At 49.7% G+C, this 17,541-nt stretch overlaps 1 protein-coding gene across 6 annotated transcripts in view; it reads left to right on the forward strand.

Moving 5' to 3' along the window:
- MPRIP (myosin phosphatase Rho interacting protein) overlaps window positions 1-17,541 on the forward strand; it is a 110,654-nt gene that overhangs the window by 12,246 nt on the left and 80,867 nt on the right. For all 6 annotated transcript variants that reach the window (XM_074341919.1, XM_074341917.1, XM_074341922.1 and 3 more), the window contains exon 2: window positions 16,807-16,884. In XM_074341919.1, the coding sequence (XP_074198020.1) occupies window positions 16,807-16,884 (78 nt within the window). The remainder of the gene's footprint in view (window positions 1-16,806; window positions 16,885-17,541) is intronic.

Genomic DNA, 17,541 nt, shown 5'->3' on the forward strand with positions numbered 1-17,541 from the left:
ACATCTGTCTTAATGCAAGACAGCTGGATCCTCCTGTCCTCTGCACATGGTCTGTTGTGGTATCATGTCAGGTAGCTCTTGGAAAAGTCTATACACTAATGAAACAATGAGTGTGCAAAGGGCAAAAGTGACTTAGTATCTTTATAAAAATAATTTTAGCTCGTGGACCCCTTAAATTGGCCACATTTAGACAGCCCCTGGTGTGGCTCCAGCTGGGCCATTTGATTGAAGGCCCCAAAGGCCCTGATGGGAGTGGCAGGGACCCCTGTCATGTCAGAGCGCAGCCTGAGGCAACCGTCGGAGTGCAGGGCAGGCAGAGGATGGAGGGGCCTGCTCCCTGGCAGCCGGCGCAGTCTGCTCTGGACTGGTCACCCCTTCTTTGTTCCTGCTGCCAGGCCTCTCTGAGGAACAAGTGAAGTGCGAGTGAGGCCCAGGGCATGTGGTGGGGACTCGAGGTGAACCTGCAGGGAAGGTTTATTCTCTGGATGGCTTGGGCAGGAGTCTGAGGCTCGGAGAAGTCGCCTTGCTTTCCGGGTCCAACCTGCTCTGTGGCTCGTGGGGGTGGAGCCGATAGAAGAGGCAGCCAGGACTCCTCAGGGCCCCGCAGCCAGAAGGCAGGATGACCTTGGCCTTCTCACCTGTTCACTGAGTGCTGCTTGATTCATTCCAGGAACTGGAGGCACAGGGGTGGGGCCGAGGGGGGACACCCGGGTGGAGAGGGAGGTTCCTCGCGTCCTCCAAGCATGGGGGTGCGAGGGGGATTCGGGGGAATCTTGGAGGCCCCCAGAGGTCTCAGTGGGCACAGTAGGGGTTGTGTATTCTATTTTTGGGGGAAGAAGCTTGGATCAGCCTTCAGAAGGATTTTCCTCGGAAGAGGAAAATTATCTTTTCTTTTTGGTATTAAAGTGCTCCTCAACCAGCTCCTGCCCCTTGGATCTGGTGGTTGGTCAGGAATTTCGATGTCTTTGGTGTAAGTGGGAAGTTGTGGCCCCGGCTTGGATCTCTTAGTTACACCAGTTTTTGCTGTGACTCTATTTTAGGGCGTCTGTTAAAGAAAGTGTTTTCTTGCCGCTTCTTCGCTCACTGCCCCTCCCTTTCCAGCCCGTGCGTGTGGAAAGGCCTGTATGTGGAGGTTTCCCTTTAGAGGTTTTCAGCTTGGTCTGAGCAGCCAGGGATGCCACCGCAGAGTCTACTTTTAGGGAGCCTCTCTGGACCCTCTTCTAGCACCCCCTTCAACCCTCTTCCCTTTGTGGCTTTTGAGGAGCCAATGGTTGAGACTTCACCCTGAGAGGTGGTGTTTACTTCTTTGGTCTCTCCTAAAGGAGGTTTAATAACCGTCACCAAACTCGGACATGAATGTTCGCAGATGCCCAAAGTGGGGAATAACCCAGTGCCGTCAGCCGATGAACGGATATACAATGTGGTCCCTCCACACAATGAAATATTACCTGGCCAGGAAGAGGAATGAGGTACAGCACCTGCTACAGATGGGAGAAGCCAGACACAAAAGACCACATGTTATCTGATTCCATTCTGGTGAAAGGTCCAGATTAGGCAAATCTGTAGGACATAAAGCAGATTAGTGGTTGCTGGGGGCTGAGGTGGGGTGGAAGGGGCAGAGGGTGTGGGGAGTGATAACTGGAATGTACTGGGGTTTAGGGGGTGATGAGAATGATTTAAAATTGATTATAGTGATGGATGCACTATGAACCATTGAATTGTACACTCTTAGATAGGTGGGTTGTACGGTATATGAATTCAACCTCAAAGAAGTAAGTTACTGCAAGATTACCCCCAAATAGTTACTCCCTCACCTTGTTTTTGGTTTCTGCTTGTAATTCACATTTCGCCAAAGCATTATTTGACATCTTTGTTTCCTGTCTTCTGTCATTTTTGGTTCCACCCACTTGTAGCAAACAGCACAGATTCCACCTCCGTCCTGTGCTCCATCCCGGTTACCCCACATCCCAGGAACGCGCCATACAGGTGTGGTGGTGGCCTCGCCCTCTCACTCCCCCGAGTGCATGTCCGCGTTTGCGTGGCTTGGGGCTCAGCCATGGAGTGTGTGGTGGTAGCGTGGATGTATTCTGTGCTGAAAGCAACCGGCCATCAGATAACATTTGGAGTTCAAGTCATTGTTTCACCAACTATTTATCGTCTTTGCCTCCACCCTGTGCTGCTTCTGATTCTGCTGAAGTGTGGGACTGTCAGCAGACTGTCTTGAGGTTTAGGGCTCTGGAGGAGGGGTCCCCGAAGACGCCGGGCCTCATGGCATTTTGGAGACAGGCCCTCTCTCCTTGGAACCCCCATCCACAACATGCTGCCCGGCGGCCTCTGGAGGGAAGGGGGAGCCTGCGCCCAGGCCAGCCGGCCCTGCACTGACTCTGCGGTGCTAGCCTCCCCGGCTCATGTCCCTTGGCTCCTGCCTCACGAAGTCTCTCCCAACCCCTCCTCTCTGCTCCCAGGTGCAAGTTCCTTATGCTTAGCTCTGCTTTCTGTGTCTTTGTCTCATCGTGGGTGTTCTCACTGGCTTCTTTCTTTGCTTCTTGACCTTTGGCGGCAAAGTTGGGTAAAATGCATCTCTCGTGGATTTATTTCTGCATATCCTCGTGTGATTAATTGGCTCCCTAAAGTCTCCCAGTCTGGATGATAAGTTTACAGGGCTGCCCTACTTAGAAGGCTCTGCTTTCTCTGGGGTGGGGCCGAGGTGGAAACCTGGGCTTACACTTCGTCTTTGCACAGGTAGGAGAGACCCCTCCTTCGGGAGAAGAGCCGCACGATCTCTGTCCTCCCCTCGAACGCCTCAACAGCCCCTGGTGCCTGGCCAAGCTGGGTGGGCAGCTCCATGGAAAGGTGATTCATCCTGGAGTGAACTCTTTACAGGTGCCAGGCATTGGAGCCACACACAGGCCCAAGTCTCAGCTGCAGGGATGTCTAGGGCTGGTCAGCACTGGACTCCCAAAGAGAGCACCCCACCTGGAGACGGGCATCCTGCTGGGACGACACCCCCTTTACTTCTGGGAGTGGCTCACTGGCAGGCGGTGTCCAGTGGTTAAAGGCGAGATACAGGCCAGATGGCCTTTGCTCCTACCCTGCTTAGACCCAGCAGTTTCCTTGTATGTGAGGTGGAGGGAGTCATGGCACAGAGTACCTGACGGGAAGTGCCTGGAACAGTGACCTGCCTCGTACGCTGTGGGTGTTGGCTGTGGTGACAGTGGGCAGTAGGACAGCTGTGACTAAGAGGAAACTGATGGGCATGTTAAGCAGACCTGCTGGGGTGCTCACTCGGTGGAGTGTGTGTCCTCAGGGCCACAGACCTGATGCTTTCCTGATCACTGGGGAGCCGCAGCCTTTGTCACCCAGAAGCCGGGCTTTTGCCCTGGTCACACGGCCCTGAGTGCTTATGGTGTTGAACTGTGTGCAGTGGCTGTCCCACGATGTGTGTGTCTTCACAGTGGCTGATGGTCCTCCACTGACTTTGGAGGCAGATGACAGGCCCTGGAAGCTCTTGCTGACAAGTGTGTCCATGTGGAAGATGCCGTTTTGAGTTCAGAACTGGATGACTGTAAAACAGCAGGGCAGTATTCTCCAGGGCCTGAGACACGAGTCTTAGAGATGAGCCCCAGCAGTTTGGTCCACGTGGCATTGTGAGGACAGGCTTGTGTGTGGCCTCTTGAGGGGTCTTCAGTGAGGGCCGGGGCTTCTTGGCCCTGGCAGGTTTGTTCTGGAAGAGGGGCTCCGTGTTCCTTGGCCCCCCGGCGTGTGGAGGCGTGTGCTAATGCCAGCATGGGTCAGGAGTGGGCACGGCATTCTGCTGACGAGCCTCCCTCTGCGGCTGCTTGGATGCAGTGCCGTCGGGAGAGCCAGGACACAGCGAGGTCTTGGCGAAGCTGAGGCCCCGGCTGACTTGGACATGTGCTCACATTTCCCTTTACTGACTTAAATCTTCATGTCCCAGAAAAGGCAGGCGACCTTGAAATCTCCCATGATTTACAAGCTCATGAAGACGGCCAGACGGCTGCTACCCAGGCATCATTTCTCCTTTTGGAATTGAAATGCAGAAAATATTGAACAGCCTGTTTGCTGAGACAGTGGAAATATTTCCGCAGAAACTCTTCTGGGGGTGAAAGGGGCAAGGGACCACCCTCAAAACCAAAGAAGAAACATTAGCTGCAGCTTATGCCCATTCTGCACATGGATTTTCAAGTGACTCCTCCACAGAAGGGCTGTTTGCCCCCACCTCATGCTTGAGTCAGCTTTACTGGCCCCTACAGGTCTGGACCCTTCTTCAGGGCTGTGTGGGACTGTTCTCAGAGAACTTCCAAGTGGACAGGCTGGTCACTGTGCTTGGAATTCGCATGTCCAGCCTTGCATGAGGGATCCTGTGTGGGCTTTGCATGCTTGGCCCCCACCCTGAGAGTCAGGAGCCCTGAGGTCCCTCCCGACTGGTCTGGAGTACTCTATAGTCCTGCCTGTCACTCTGTTCTGGGCCCCTTCTTGCCACATCCACTGTGGGTCTCGCTCCCCTGAGCCTTGCTGGCCCCTAAGCCCCACCCCCAGGTCAGTTTGAGCCCCGGGTGTGTGGTTGGGCCTATGTAGGTGCTGGAATTTATGTCGCTGACACTCAGGCATTGATTGTTCAGTGACTCAGTGTGTGTTTGTATTTGATATAGTTAAAAAAAAAAAAAAGGTATGGAAAGGATATATATGTATTTTCCTTTTACTGTAGATGATGAAACTCAGATTCACAGGCATAATGCCTTGTTCTGGGCCACACGACGACGTAAGTCATCGAACCAGGATGTGAACTTGAGCCTCCTGGTTCTCAGGCCAGGGTCTCCACAGAGCTGTTAGGTCATGTTGGTGGGGAGTGGAGTATAGGAGTCTTGTTCTGCCAGGAAGGATCAGGGTCCCCCTTTTGGAAAGACACTTTGCGAGTACTGTGTCAGAAGGTACGCACACATGCTCAGGCAGACATCTTTCCTTCTCTTTAACAAGTGGTTTCGGGTAAGTGCTATATAGTAGAATTACTTTAGAAAAAATGGTAAAAAACGAACAAACAAAAACGCCGAGACTTGCTCATGATCCTAACAGTGAACACAAAGCTGTTTCCTTGTTGACTCTCAGTCTGACCCCATCCTTCTGCATTTTTTGATCAGAGACCGCAGTTTTATTTCCTACCTTGGCTGCTTGTTCACGCTCCTGGTCTCCTTCACCAGACTGAGGACCTGTTGGGGGAGGGACTGTATGTGCTTTATGATTTTTATCTCCGATACCTCGAGTGCTTCTAGCTTCAAAGCAGCTTGTGGGGAAATTCTCCTGAACACTTCCAGAGGGTACTGGTCACCGGGAGACCTGACTGTGCGAAGCACTGGCTTGATGGTTGTATGCGCTAGAGGTTTCTTGAATTTCTCCTAGTTATTTATAATTATGATTTATGGCTGTGTGATATTTTAGTGAGTTGATAGGTCAGTATTCATTTAACCATTTTCTTGTTGCACGTTGAGTTCCTCCTAGATCATGGGTGGAACTTTTTGCTGCTCTCTCTGTTATTTCTTTCGCCTTAATTTCTGGCCGTGGGGTTCCTGGGGCAGGAGCACGGAAATACCGTGGTTCTTGCCACATGTGGCCACGTCAGTGGTCTCTGAGATGCCAGATTTCCCGCAGCGTTTCTCAGTTCTGTTTTTGTTGGCAGGCGCCCACGGTGGCGTGGTTGAGGTCGGACTCAGGGAGGGGAGAAGTACCGTTGAAATTCAGCCTGTCTGCTCACCCCTCAGTGTGCTGGTTGCTCCTCAGTGTTGGGTGCTGACCAGTCCCTCCTAGTGACGCAGGGCTCTGGGTGTGGCCTGGACGGTCTTGCTGGGAGGCCTTGCCAACCACGCCTGGAGAACAAGCCGGGAGCACCTTGGTGCTCAGCTGTGTGGTGGTGACTCCCCAGTGCGTCCCCTGATTCCTTTGTGTATTTGTTTCCTCAGCCACACAGCCCTGCTGGGTCCTGGGCACCCTGCTGGATGAGGGTGAGATTGCTGCCCGCAGCGCGCTTAGGTGGCTGGGCTCAGACTCAGGGCAGGCCTGGGAGGGTGAGCCGGAGTTGCCGGCAGGACGGACTGAAGAGCCCTCCTTGCAGAGAGCTGCTTGTGCGAGCCCAGAGGCCTGAAGCAGTTTCTGTCCCTGGGGAGGGCAGGGCTGGGAGCAGCTCCAGGAGGGAGGCGAGTGTCCTGGACTCATGGCAGCCCCAGGAAGTTCTCAGGAGACAGCTTCTCTGGGTTGGTTACTGTACTCGAAGGGTCTTGGGGTGTCAAGGGGACCTGTGCAGGGGACAGTGAATTGTGTACTGCCGGGAGTAGAGGTGTGTGTCTGGGAGCTGAGCTTTGGGAGATGAGGGCCCCAGATTGCAGACGGCCTTTCAGATGGCAGGATGTTAGCAGGGAGTGGGACGGGTGGAGCCCATGTTTCCGCACCAGTCGTTTTGGATGCTCCCTCCTTGCCACATTGCGCGATGTGACTCTGTGGGGACAGAGGAGCAAGCTTGCCCACCTGTCGGAATTCTGTCACTGACTCCTCCACTCTTTGAGCCTTGAACAAGCCGTATGGAGCTGAGGCCGAGCGGGTACCATCTGGACACCACGGAGCCAGCTGTGAGCAGGTGACTGTGTCCAGCGAGCGGGATCCTTGCTCCCTCCCCTGCCTGCGGACCCCTGTCTCTCCCTGATGCAGCCCAGATCTGCCCAAGGAGGGTGGTGAGGGGAAGGGGGCAGAGGAACCTCACTGTGGTCAAGTTGACAGGCCCGATAGAAGGTGTACGCAGGTGTGCATACGGCCTCCAGAAGAAGCTGTTGGAAAGGCCCGTGGAGCTCAGGCAGCACAGCCAGGGACCATGGAGGGCTGACCTTCTCTGAGGAAGTCCCCTGTGGACTGTGGAGGCTTTATGGCTGGAGCCTCTGTACTCTGGGGCGGTGGTGGGTCTCCTTCCAGTGTTAAAAGCTTGTGTGTGGGTGGTTGGAGTATTCAGGAAGTAATAGTTTGTTTTTTTTTTTAACTCTTAATTTTGAGATAACTGCAGTTTGGCATGCAGTTGGAGGATGTAATCCAGAGACACCCTGTGTGCTCTCTACCCAGGTTCCCCCGGTGGGAACCTCTTGTCAGATTATAGCACAACAGCACAGTCGGGGCATTGACATGGTGCGGTCAGGGTGCGGGGCATCTCCTTCACTGCAGGGTCCCTCACAGCCATCCCCCGCCCTCCCACCACTGCTGCCTCCTTCACCTCTGGCCGGCACACATGTGTTCTCCATTTCTACAGAGTCCACATGTCAAGAGTGTGACGTCAGCGGGATCATACAACACGTTACCTTTCAGGATTGGCTCTTCTCACTCGTCATCATCCTCTGGAGAGTCACCCAGGTTGCATGCATCACGCGTTGGTTCCTTTTCATTGCTTACTAGTGTTCCGCGGTGGACCCGGTGTAGCCACTCAGCCGCTGAAGGATGTCTGCAGTGCTTCCGGGTTTTTCGGCCTTTGCAGATGAAGCTGCAGTAACCATTCATGACAGCGTCTGTGTAGATGGAAGCTTTTATTTCTCTGGAATAAATGCCCAGAAATGTGGTTCCTGGATCATACTGTAGTTGCATGTTTAGTTTTTTAAGAAGCTGCTGAACTGTTCTTCAGAGTGGCTGTATCATTTTATATTTTCTCTGGCAATGTATGAGTGATAGGCTTTTTTCACATCCTTGCCAGCATTTGGTGTTGTCACTATTTTTAATTTTGGCCTATCTGATAGATGTATAGTAACATATTATGTGGTTTTAATTTGCATTTCCCAAATAGCTAATGATGTTGAACGTTTTTTCATGTACTTATTTGCCATTTGTGTATCTTCTGTGAAATATTTTTTCATGTCTTTTGCCCATGTTCTAATTGTGCTTTTTTTTTTCTTTTTTCTTTTTTTTTTTTACTGTTAAGTTTTGAGAGGTCTTTATATGTGCTGGATACTAGTCCTTTGTTAGGTATGTGTTTACAAGTATTTTAATCCTACTCTGTGGCTTATCTTTTCACCCTCCTGTTGGGGCCTTTTGCAGAGCAAATATTTTTAATTTTAATGTGGTCCAATTTGCCAGTTAGGGTTTGTGTTCCATTTTGAGTAATTTTTCTGTAAGGTTGAGCTTTATTTTTTGCCTGTGAATGTCCAGTTGTTCCAGCACCATTTACTGGAAAACTGTCACTTTTCCACTGGAGTTTTGGCACCTTTGTTAAAAGTTAAGGGGCATATTTGTGTGGGTCTGTTTTTGGGTTCTCTATTCTGTCCCATTGATTTGTGTCTCGCCTTCTACTAATACTACATGGTCTTGATTACTGCAGATACATAATAAATCTTGTAGTCAGGTGGATGGGTTCTTCCCTCTTTCTTCTTTTTTTATTAAAAAAAATTCTAGTCCCTTTGCCTTTTCCATATAAGTTTTAGAGTAATCTTGTCGATATCTACAAAAAAGTCTTAGTGAGCTTTTGTTAGTAATTGCATTAAGCTTATGTATCAATTTGGGGAGAATTGGCATCTTAGGATCTTCCAGTCTATGAACACAGTATATCTGTTTATTTAGATCTTTGATTTTTCATCAGCATTGTGTAGTTTTCAGCATGCAAGTCCTCTACATGCTTAGTTAGATTTACACCTAAGTATTTTATTTTTTTAACGATTGCAAATGATATTTTATCTTTAATTTTGGTGACCACATATTCATTGCTAATGCATAGAAATACAGTTGATTTTCCAATAGCAGTCTTACATACTACAACCTTGTTAAACTCACTTACTGTAGTTTTTTTTAAAAAATAGATTCCTTGTTATTTTTCCACATAGACAGTTACGTCATCTTAAATATTTCTTCTTTCCAATCGGTATGCCCTTTATTTCCTTTCCTTGCCTTATCGCACTGGCTAGATATTCTGGCACTTTGTTGAGTAAGAGTTCTGGGAATGGACGTTGGTTGCCTAGTTTTTGATTTTAAAGGAAGAGCATTTAGTCTTTCTCTGTTATGCATAATGCCAGCTCTAGGTTTTTGTAAATGCTCTTTGTCAGTTGAGGAAGTTTCTTTCTATTTCTACTTTTCTGAGAGGTTTTGTTGCTGTCGTTTTTAAAATCATGAATTGGTGTTGAATTTTGTCAAATGCTTTTTCTACGTTAATTGATGTGATCACAGAGTTTTGCTTCTTTAGTTTGTAAATATGGTGGATAACTTTGATTTTTTTTTTTTTTTAAACAGTGAACAAGCTTTACATCTCTGGTATAAACCCCACTTGGTCATGGTATATAATTCTTTAAATATATTGTGGACTCCTGTTTGCTAATATTTTGTTGATTTTTTTTTTTTTTTGCATCTATATTCATGAGGAACGTTGGTCCATAGTAATTCTTTTTCTTCCCATTTTTTGGTACTGTGTCTGATTGTGGTATCTGGTTAGTATTGTCTTCATAAAAAGAATTGGAAAGTGTTTTGTACCCTTCTGTTTGCTGGGAAAGACTGTGTAGAATTGGTGTCAATTCTTCTTTAAACGTTTGGTAGACTTCTCCAGTGAAACCATCCCAGCCTGGAGATTTCTTTTTTTGGAAATTATGTATTCAGTTTCCTTAATGGTTACAGGATCATTCAAATTTCTGTGTTTTTTGAGAAGTTGGTCCATTTCATCTAAGTTGTCAGGCTAAAGTTTGTAGAATTGTTTGTAATATTCCCTGTGATCCTTTTGGATGTCTGCAGGCTCTGTGGTGATCTCTCCGGTCTCATTGCTGATTTTAATTCGTGTCTTCTCTCTTTCCTTTGTCAGTCTTGCTAGAAGTTTGTTGATTTTGTTGATCTTTTCAAAAAGCCAGCTCTTGTTTCACAGGTTTTACTGTTTCTCTATTTCAGTTTGATTGATTGCTGCTCTTACTGTTATTTCCTTCTTGCCTCGGGTATGTTCTGTACTGCTCCTTCTTCTAGGTTCTTGAGGTGGAAGCTTATTGATTGGAAGTCTTTCCTCTTTTCTAATGTATCGTAGTGCTGTGGTGTTACCTCTCAGCATTACTTTAGTTGTGTCCCACAGATTTTGGTATGTTTTAAAACTTTTCTTTGAGGTTTCCTCTTTGACCCATGGGTTATATGGAAGTGTATTGTTTTGTTTCCAAAAGTTTGGAGATTTTCCTATTACCTTTCTCTTACTGATCTCTAGTTTGGTTTCATTGTGGTCAGAGAACATACTCTAGGGATTTCAAATATTTGATTCCATTGAGGTTTGTTTCCTAGCTGAGGATATGATCCATTGTGGTACAAGAGGTCTCCAACTGTAACGATGGATTTATTTATTTCTCCTTTCAGTTCTATCAGTTTTTGCTTCACATTACTTTGCAGCACATTGTTTAGTACATATATATTTAGGATTGCTGTGTCTTCTTCTTGGTGAATCAACCCTTTTATCATTATATTCTATTCCTTTCTGTCTCTGGTCATTTCCTTTGTTTTGACGTCTGCTTTATCTGACATTAATATAGCAGCTCTGCTCTCCTTTGATTAATATTTGCAAGATCTATTTTTTCCATTCTTTTGCTTTCAGCCTGCCTCTATCGCTGTCTTTGCAATGAGTTTCTTGTAGAGATTGTATAGTTGGGTTATTTTTAAAATGCGGTTTGCCAGTCTGTCTTTTAACTGATGTATTTAGATTATTTATGTTTAATATAATTATTGATGTGTTGGGGCCATACTTTTTTTTTTTGTTTCCTGTTCTCTTTTGATTATTATTTCTCTGCCTGCTTGAACTTTTTTTTTAAAGAACTTTTTTTTATGATAAGCTTCATGATTTATATATAGAGATTTTTTTCGGTATAGATTTTCTGGTGGCTATTCTAGGAATTTGACTGTGTTGTATATATAACTTATCAGTCTATTGGTGGTGTCATTTTGCCAGGTCAAGTAAAGGGAGTACCTTCCTTCACCCGTCACCATGTAACTGTCTTCAGTATTTCCTCTACATGATTCAGAACCACAATAGACAGTGTCAGAATTTTTGCTTCAGTCATCAAACATTATCTAGAAAACTCAAGGAATGCCTGATTACAGGTATTTTTGCTTACTCTGTTCTTACTTCCTTTCTTCTGATCCAGGTTTCCTCCTTTTGTCATTTCCTTCCTGTTTAGAGAACTCCTTGTAGCCATTTTTTAAGTGTAGGTGTGCTGACAGTTTCTCTTAGTTGTCCCTCGTCTGAGAATGTCTTGATGTCCCTTTTGTTCCTGCAGGACACTCTCACTGGTGCAGGATTCCGGGTAGACAGTTGTTTTCCTTCAGCACCTGAAAGTGTTGTGCTGCTTCCGCCTGGCCTGCACGGTTAAGTCCGGCTGTTCTGTCTGGGTTTTCTCCTGTCTATAAGCTGTTGTTTTTCTCTGGCTGCCTTCCAGATTTCTTCCTTTGTCTTTAATTTTCAGAAATTTAATTCTGATGTATCTTGGTGTGGGTTTCTTCAGATTTATCCCTTGTAGTTCACTCATTTTCTTGAACCTACAGGTCTCCATTCTTGATGAATTTGGGAAGTTTTCAGTCATTCTTTCTTCCAGTTTTCTCCGCCCTGCCCTCCTCCTCTCCTGCCAGGACTCTGATGACACAGATGCTAGCTCTTTGTTGCAGTCGCACAGGTCCCTAAGACTATTCGTCTCACCTGTTTTCTCTGCTGTCTGGTGGGAAACTTCTGTTTTGTCTTCCAGTTCACTCATTCGCTGCACGGTTCCCGTCATTCTGCTGTTGGGCCCATCCATTGAGCCTTTTATTTCAGTTACTGTGTTTTTCAGTTTCAGAATTTCCACCTGGCTCTTGCCTTCTGTTTCTTTGTTGAGGCTATCTGTGATTTCATTTATTCCGAGCATGTTCATAATTTCTTGTGGAGTCATATAGCATGGCTGCTTTAATCTTCGTCAGATCATTCTGACATGCCTGTCACCTCGGTGTTGGCGTCTGTCAACTGTCTTTGCTCACTCAGTTTGTGACCTTCCTGGTTCTTAGTATGATGGTGACTTTTCAGTTGAAACCTGGATATTTTTGTGTCATGTTAGGTGACTCCAGGTTGTGTTTGACCCTTCTCTCTCAGTTGGCTTTTTCTGATACAGCTCCAGCAGGAGAAGTGGGGCTGCCGCCTTTTACTTTTTGGTGGAGCTCCATTGACTCCTGAGGCAGGAGGTTCCTGGTTATTGCTGCAGGGGTGGGGTTCAGCTCCCCGGGTGTCCTCTGCCGTTGCTCCAGCAGGGAAAGGGAGGCGACCTATTACTGGTGGGTGGGGATGAAAGTCCCAGCCCCCTGCACCTCCCTGGGAGGGGTTCTGGGGTGCCTCTTGGCTGGCCAGGTGGCAGTCTAGCCTCTGCTGGTGTGGGTGGGGGTGTGGCCGTGTCTGGAATAGGACGGTTATTGTCTAAGAGTTTTCTCTGTCTTACCAAGTTGTTCCTTCCCTGGTTCTTCTGCTATGTAGAAGCTTTTATTGGGGCAGTTTGTTTTTTGTTTTTGTTTTTTTTTATTTTATTTTTTTGTCTGTGCCTGTTGGCACAGGTGCCTGTTCCTCCAGCCCCTGGACTGGGACAGTGACACAAAAAGACAGCCCAGGGTGTGCACCTCCATATCATTCCTCAGGTCCTGAGGCTCGAGCCCCTCTGCCATCTTCTCCACCTTTTTGAGTCTTCTTAGATTTGTCTTATGTACAGTATCCAGGGGTTTATTTGTACTTAGTGGCAGGAATAGGGAACCTTGCATCTACCCCATCTTCCAGGAAGCAGAAGTTTCAAATGACCATTTTCAAAAAGGCTTGGGACTGAGGAGTATGTCCCGGCCACCAGCAGCCTCTTCCCAGAGACCAGCCGGAAGTGTAGCCTCTGTTGGGTGTGGGAAGGAAGACTGAGTTTACCTGGAAGGGAAGAGGCTCCAGGGGTGCCCTCAGGTGTGACTTACAGGGGGTCTGGACCCGTGTGCTTCCTTCAGATGGCCTGCTTGAAACAGCTCAGTCCCATCCTGGGTCATGAACCCGCTTCTCCCTAGAGGAAAAGCCTCCCGGCCACTGAGAGTTTCTAGAACATCTTTCCTGTGCCAGCTTCCTTTTGGGGTACCTGTGTCAAAATCCGGGTCCTCGGGCTGCCCAGGAGAGGGAGGTGGAGAGGGAGGAGACAAAGGCTGTGGCGGGCACCCGGGACCTCCTGACGGGGCCGGGTTTGCTGCCGTCACTGTTAGGCAGAGAGAGCGGGAGGAGCGGCAGCACCCCCAGAGCGCCTTTCCCAGTCCCATGAGCCAAGGATGGAGGGGCGGGTGAGGGCTGCTGCGTGCGAGGAGGCGTAGCTCAGTGAGTTGGGTGGCCCGGGCTCGGGGATGGGTCATGGAGTTGGGTTGTGTTCAGGACGAGGTGCTGACAAGTGTTGAGGAAGACGTCGGCCTGGGCTGCTCGCACGGTTAGGTGCAGTCCTGCCTGTATCTGCTTCAGCCATGCCCACACCCAGCACGGCCCCTCCACCCTGGGTGCCCTTCTTCCCACAGGTCGTTGGTCCCATTTGCTCACTTGGATGGCAGTGCCAGGGGGGCAGGTGCCTTCCTGGCTCCTGATGATCCTGGACTTGCTCTGCGGACCTCTGGGGGTCCTCTTTGTCACCCAGTGGTAGACACCAGGCCAGCCCCTGCAGCCCTTTGCTCCCCCGCCACCGCATCAGACCTCAGCCGCTGCCTCTTGCTCCCCTCTGCCTCTGGCTGGCACCTTCAACTCTCATCCTACAAGCCAAGGGGCCAGATCATTTCCTCTGAAACTTTTGTCTGTGTCTCTTTGACTGAAGTTTCCCAAATCTGGCTAGGGAGCACAGAGCACAGAGTCATTTGAAAACTTGCATAGTCACCCCCAGCCTTCCCCAGACTTGACTTTCTGAGGTTTGAGAGGTCTCTCACTTTACATTTCCTTTGGACTGTGAACCCATGAAGGTAGAGGCAGTTTCTTACTTATCTCACTGCCTGACATAGGTCTTGGTAAATGATTTAAAAAGCAAAAACTGTATTGAGATATAATTCACGTACCATAGACAATTGAATTGACCTATTTAAAATGTAAAATTTAATGATTTCTAGGACAGTCCCAGAGATGTGCAACTATTACCACAGTCAGTTTTAGAACACTTTCATCATCCCGTAAAGAAATCCTGCACCCTTTAGCTGTCATGCCCCCACTGTCCTCCCATGCCGCCAGGCGTGGCAACCCCCATCTGCCGTCTGTCTCTAGATTTGCCTTGGTAAGTGCTCTTGGTGGAAGGTTCCCCACTTCCCAGCCTGGTTGTCCTCCCAGAGCCCTTGTTTCTTGCCCTGTGCTCTCCGCTGGCCCAGCCTGCCCACCTTTTCAGGACCTGCCCACCTTAAAGGGGTCCCCTTTAAGGTGATCTGTACATGGAAGTCAAGAGCAAGCGAGGTAGGTGCTGGCAAGCTCCTTGAGTGGGTGTTTGTCAAGTGAGTAACGATGCTGATTGCGGGCCAGGTTCTGAGGGACTTGTGCCAGTGCCAGGCCTCCCACGGCCCCTTCTGAGGAAAGGACAGGCAGGTGTAGCTGGTAATGTGAAGTTGCCCCAGAGCCCTGCAGCCAGGGACGAGGAGGCTGATGTATAGGAGACGCGGCCTTGCGGTCTAACCACCGGTTTCACAGGTCAGGGAACTGCAGGCCAAGCAGCGAAGTAGAGAAGTCACTGGCCTAGGGGACATGGGGGTTGCCCCACCTCCTCCCTCCCCACAGGACAGGCTGTGGTGGGCTCTGCTCTGTGTGCGCATCTTTGAGTGGTGCCGAGAGAGGCCGAGGGTGCTCATCTGCCTGGGGGCCGGCTGGGGGTCGGCTGGGGGCCGCTGGCGTTTGCTGAGAAAGCAGACCTCTGTTCTCTTTGCTTCTGCTTTCCTGGCAGCATTTCACTCCACGTACCCCATGGTTCTCTGGGTTACGTCCCTCTAGGTCCTGGTTCCCTGCCCACACCCTCTCCCGCGTTTCATGGAAACCAGTCTCTCACCTACTTCCTTCAGCCTACAACATGCCCCTTGCCCGAAGTCCTTCCTTCTGTTCACAGGGAAAAGCCAGTGCTTCCCGTGGGGGCCGGAGGACCCTGAAGAAGCCAAGAAGAGAGGCTCACTCTGCATGCTCTTTGACCTCTGGCAAGTGACCTTCCCTCTCTGAGTCACAGATTCCACCATTTTTCAAAATGAGATGGTGTGGCAGGGCCTCCCAATTTGGAAATGTGGAACAAAAGACATGTTAAGAGGACCCCTAAGGATTACCCAGAGACAGTCTGCGTGTGTAAACAGCAAGTGGGGGGTTTAGGTTTTACTTCGTGTTACTGCCTCCAGAGGGTGGTGGACTCATCAGCCTGACTGTGCCTTTTCCACCCCTTTCTCAAGAGCTGGGTGTCTGTCTAGACCTTTTAACTCCCGTCAAACTCCCACCCCTAGGGGCTTGGGGGACCAGGGCAGGGGCAGGGGTTACTCTTTGGATGTAAAAAGTATGATAGCAGCTCACATTTATTAAGCACTCAGAGGCCAGACACTGTGCTCAGGGTTTTTTTTCCTTATACAGTTTTCCTGAGATAATTCAAGTGTCATAAAGTTCACCCTTTTAAAGTGTACAGTTTAGTAGTTTTCAGCATAGTCACAGGTTCATGCAACCAACTCCACTGTCTGATTCCAGAACATTTTCATCACCCCCAAAAGAAGCCCTGTACCTGTTAGCAGTCGCCTCTCTTTGCTGCTCCCTCCACACCCTGCAACCACTCACCTGTGTTCTGTTTCCAGAGATTTCCTTACTCCGGACCTTCCGTGTGCGTGGAGTCATGCAGCGTGTGGTCTTTGCATCCGTCTTCTCTCCTGGAGTGTCAAGTCTCTGGGGTTGTGGCGAGTCAGTGCTTGGTGCCTTTGTACTGGGTCATATTGTGTTGTATGGATAGCCCACTTTAGTTGTCCATTCATCTGCTGGTGGACATTAGAGTTATTTGCACTTTTGGTGACTGTGAATAGTGCTGCCATGAATGTTCATGGCCCAGTTTTCACCCGAACACCAGCTCTCGGTTTTCTTGGGTTTGTACATACCAAGGAGTGGAGTTCTGGGTTTAGCCTTTTAAGGAACTAGACTGTTTTCCCCAGTGACTGCACTGTTTCATATTCCTGTGCTATGTTTGTTTTACTTGTACACATCTTGTCAGTCCTCACGTGAGTTTTGCGAGGTGTGGACACAGTTGTCGTCTCTCTCACCTTTCAAATGGAAGACGGAAACCGAAGGGTTTTCGGCCCAGGGCTGTACAGCCAGCAAGTTGGTGATTCTCCGGCTGGTGCTAGTTGTGGTCCCCGGGGCAGCGTCTCTGCTCCCAGGCCCGTCCTGTCCCCTCGGGATGAGGGCCTGTGACTGTGTTGTTCTCGGGATACAGCTCGTACCTGCATGTGACGGCCCTCTCATGGTTACTGAAGAAAATGCCGTCTTTTCCCAGGCTTGGTAGCCTGATCAGGACCTTGAGGGAGGGAGGCATCTGCTTCTTAGGAGTTCCTGTATTCTCCAGTTTCCAGACTCCCGCTGGGCTTTGCGTTCCCCTTTCTACACCAGATGCTGCAGACCTGCATGAGCCTCTTGCTCCCAAGTGTCCTTGGAGGCGTGGCTGGGGCTGGGGAATGAGACGCGTGGTGTGTGCTCAGCAGGGGTGACTTCTGTCTCCAGCAAGCGCTTGTGAGCTTGTCATTAACTTGACCGTGGAACCTGTTCTGTCTCTGCTCCAAGGCCACTGATAACCTGCCCTCCTTTTTCTCCTCCAGGCGAAACCCATCTATGGCGGTTGGCTGCTCCTGGCTCCTGATGGGACCGACTTCGACAACCCAGTGCATCGATCCCGGGTAAGGGCTTCAGAGTGCATTCTGGGGGTAGGGCGGCCCAGAGAGGGCCCACCTTAGGGCAGGTGACAGAGTGGAGGTGGGAGAAGGGGAGTGAACAGTGAATTCTGGGAGCCCCTACTTGGTGAACTCGTAGGTCCCCTGGGAAAAACCTCAGTGAGACAGGCCTGGCTCTCCCTTCAAAGTGGGGTGCCCACAGGGTGCCACCTGTTCTGTGGGACGGTGAAATGGAGAAGGCCAAAAGGTGGCAGTTCAGCACACGTTTGCCCCGTGCTGATTAGGCTCTCAGGTCCTCCAGTGCCGAGGCCCTGCTTCCTGCAGCCCCCACCCCCCCGCCCCCAGCCTGGGGCGCCCCGGAAGATGAGCACCAGTTAAGGGAGGCGGGCCTGGATGGCCGATGCCACCTCTGCCCCGTCTCTCCTGGGCACCCAGCCCTGGGCGGGTCCTGCTGGACACAGACTGCTGCTCAGCCAGGTCTTAGCCAGAGCAGTGAGATGGTCAGACCAGCATCGTCCTGCATCAGCGGCTTGTTCTCCTGCCAGAGAGCCCCTTTGGATTTGGTTCCAGTTAAAATACTCTTTCTTTTTCCACATTCTCTCCTCCACATGATGCTGCCTGTACCCTGTAAACTGCTCCTGCTCTGCTCCCTCCCACCCCTGC

Source organism: Camelus bactrianus, chromosome 16 (assembly GCF_048773025.1).
Source record: "Camelus bactrianus isolate YW-2024 breed Bactrian camel chromosome 16, ASM4877302v1, whole genome shotgun sequence".
NCBI classification, from domain to species: Eukaryota; Metazoa; Chordata; class Mammalia; order Artiodactyla; family Camelidae; genus Camelus; species Camelus bactrianus.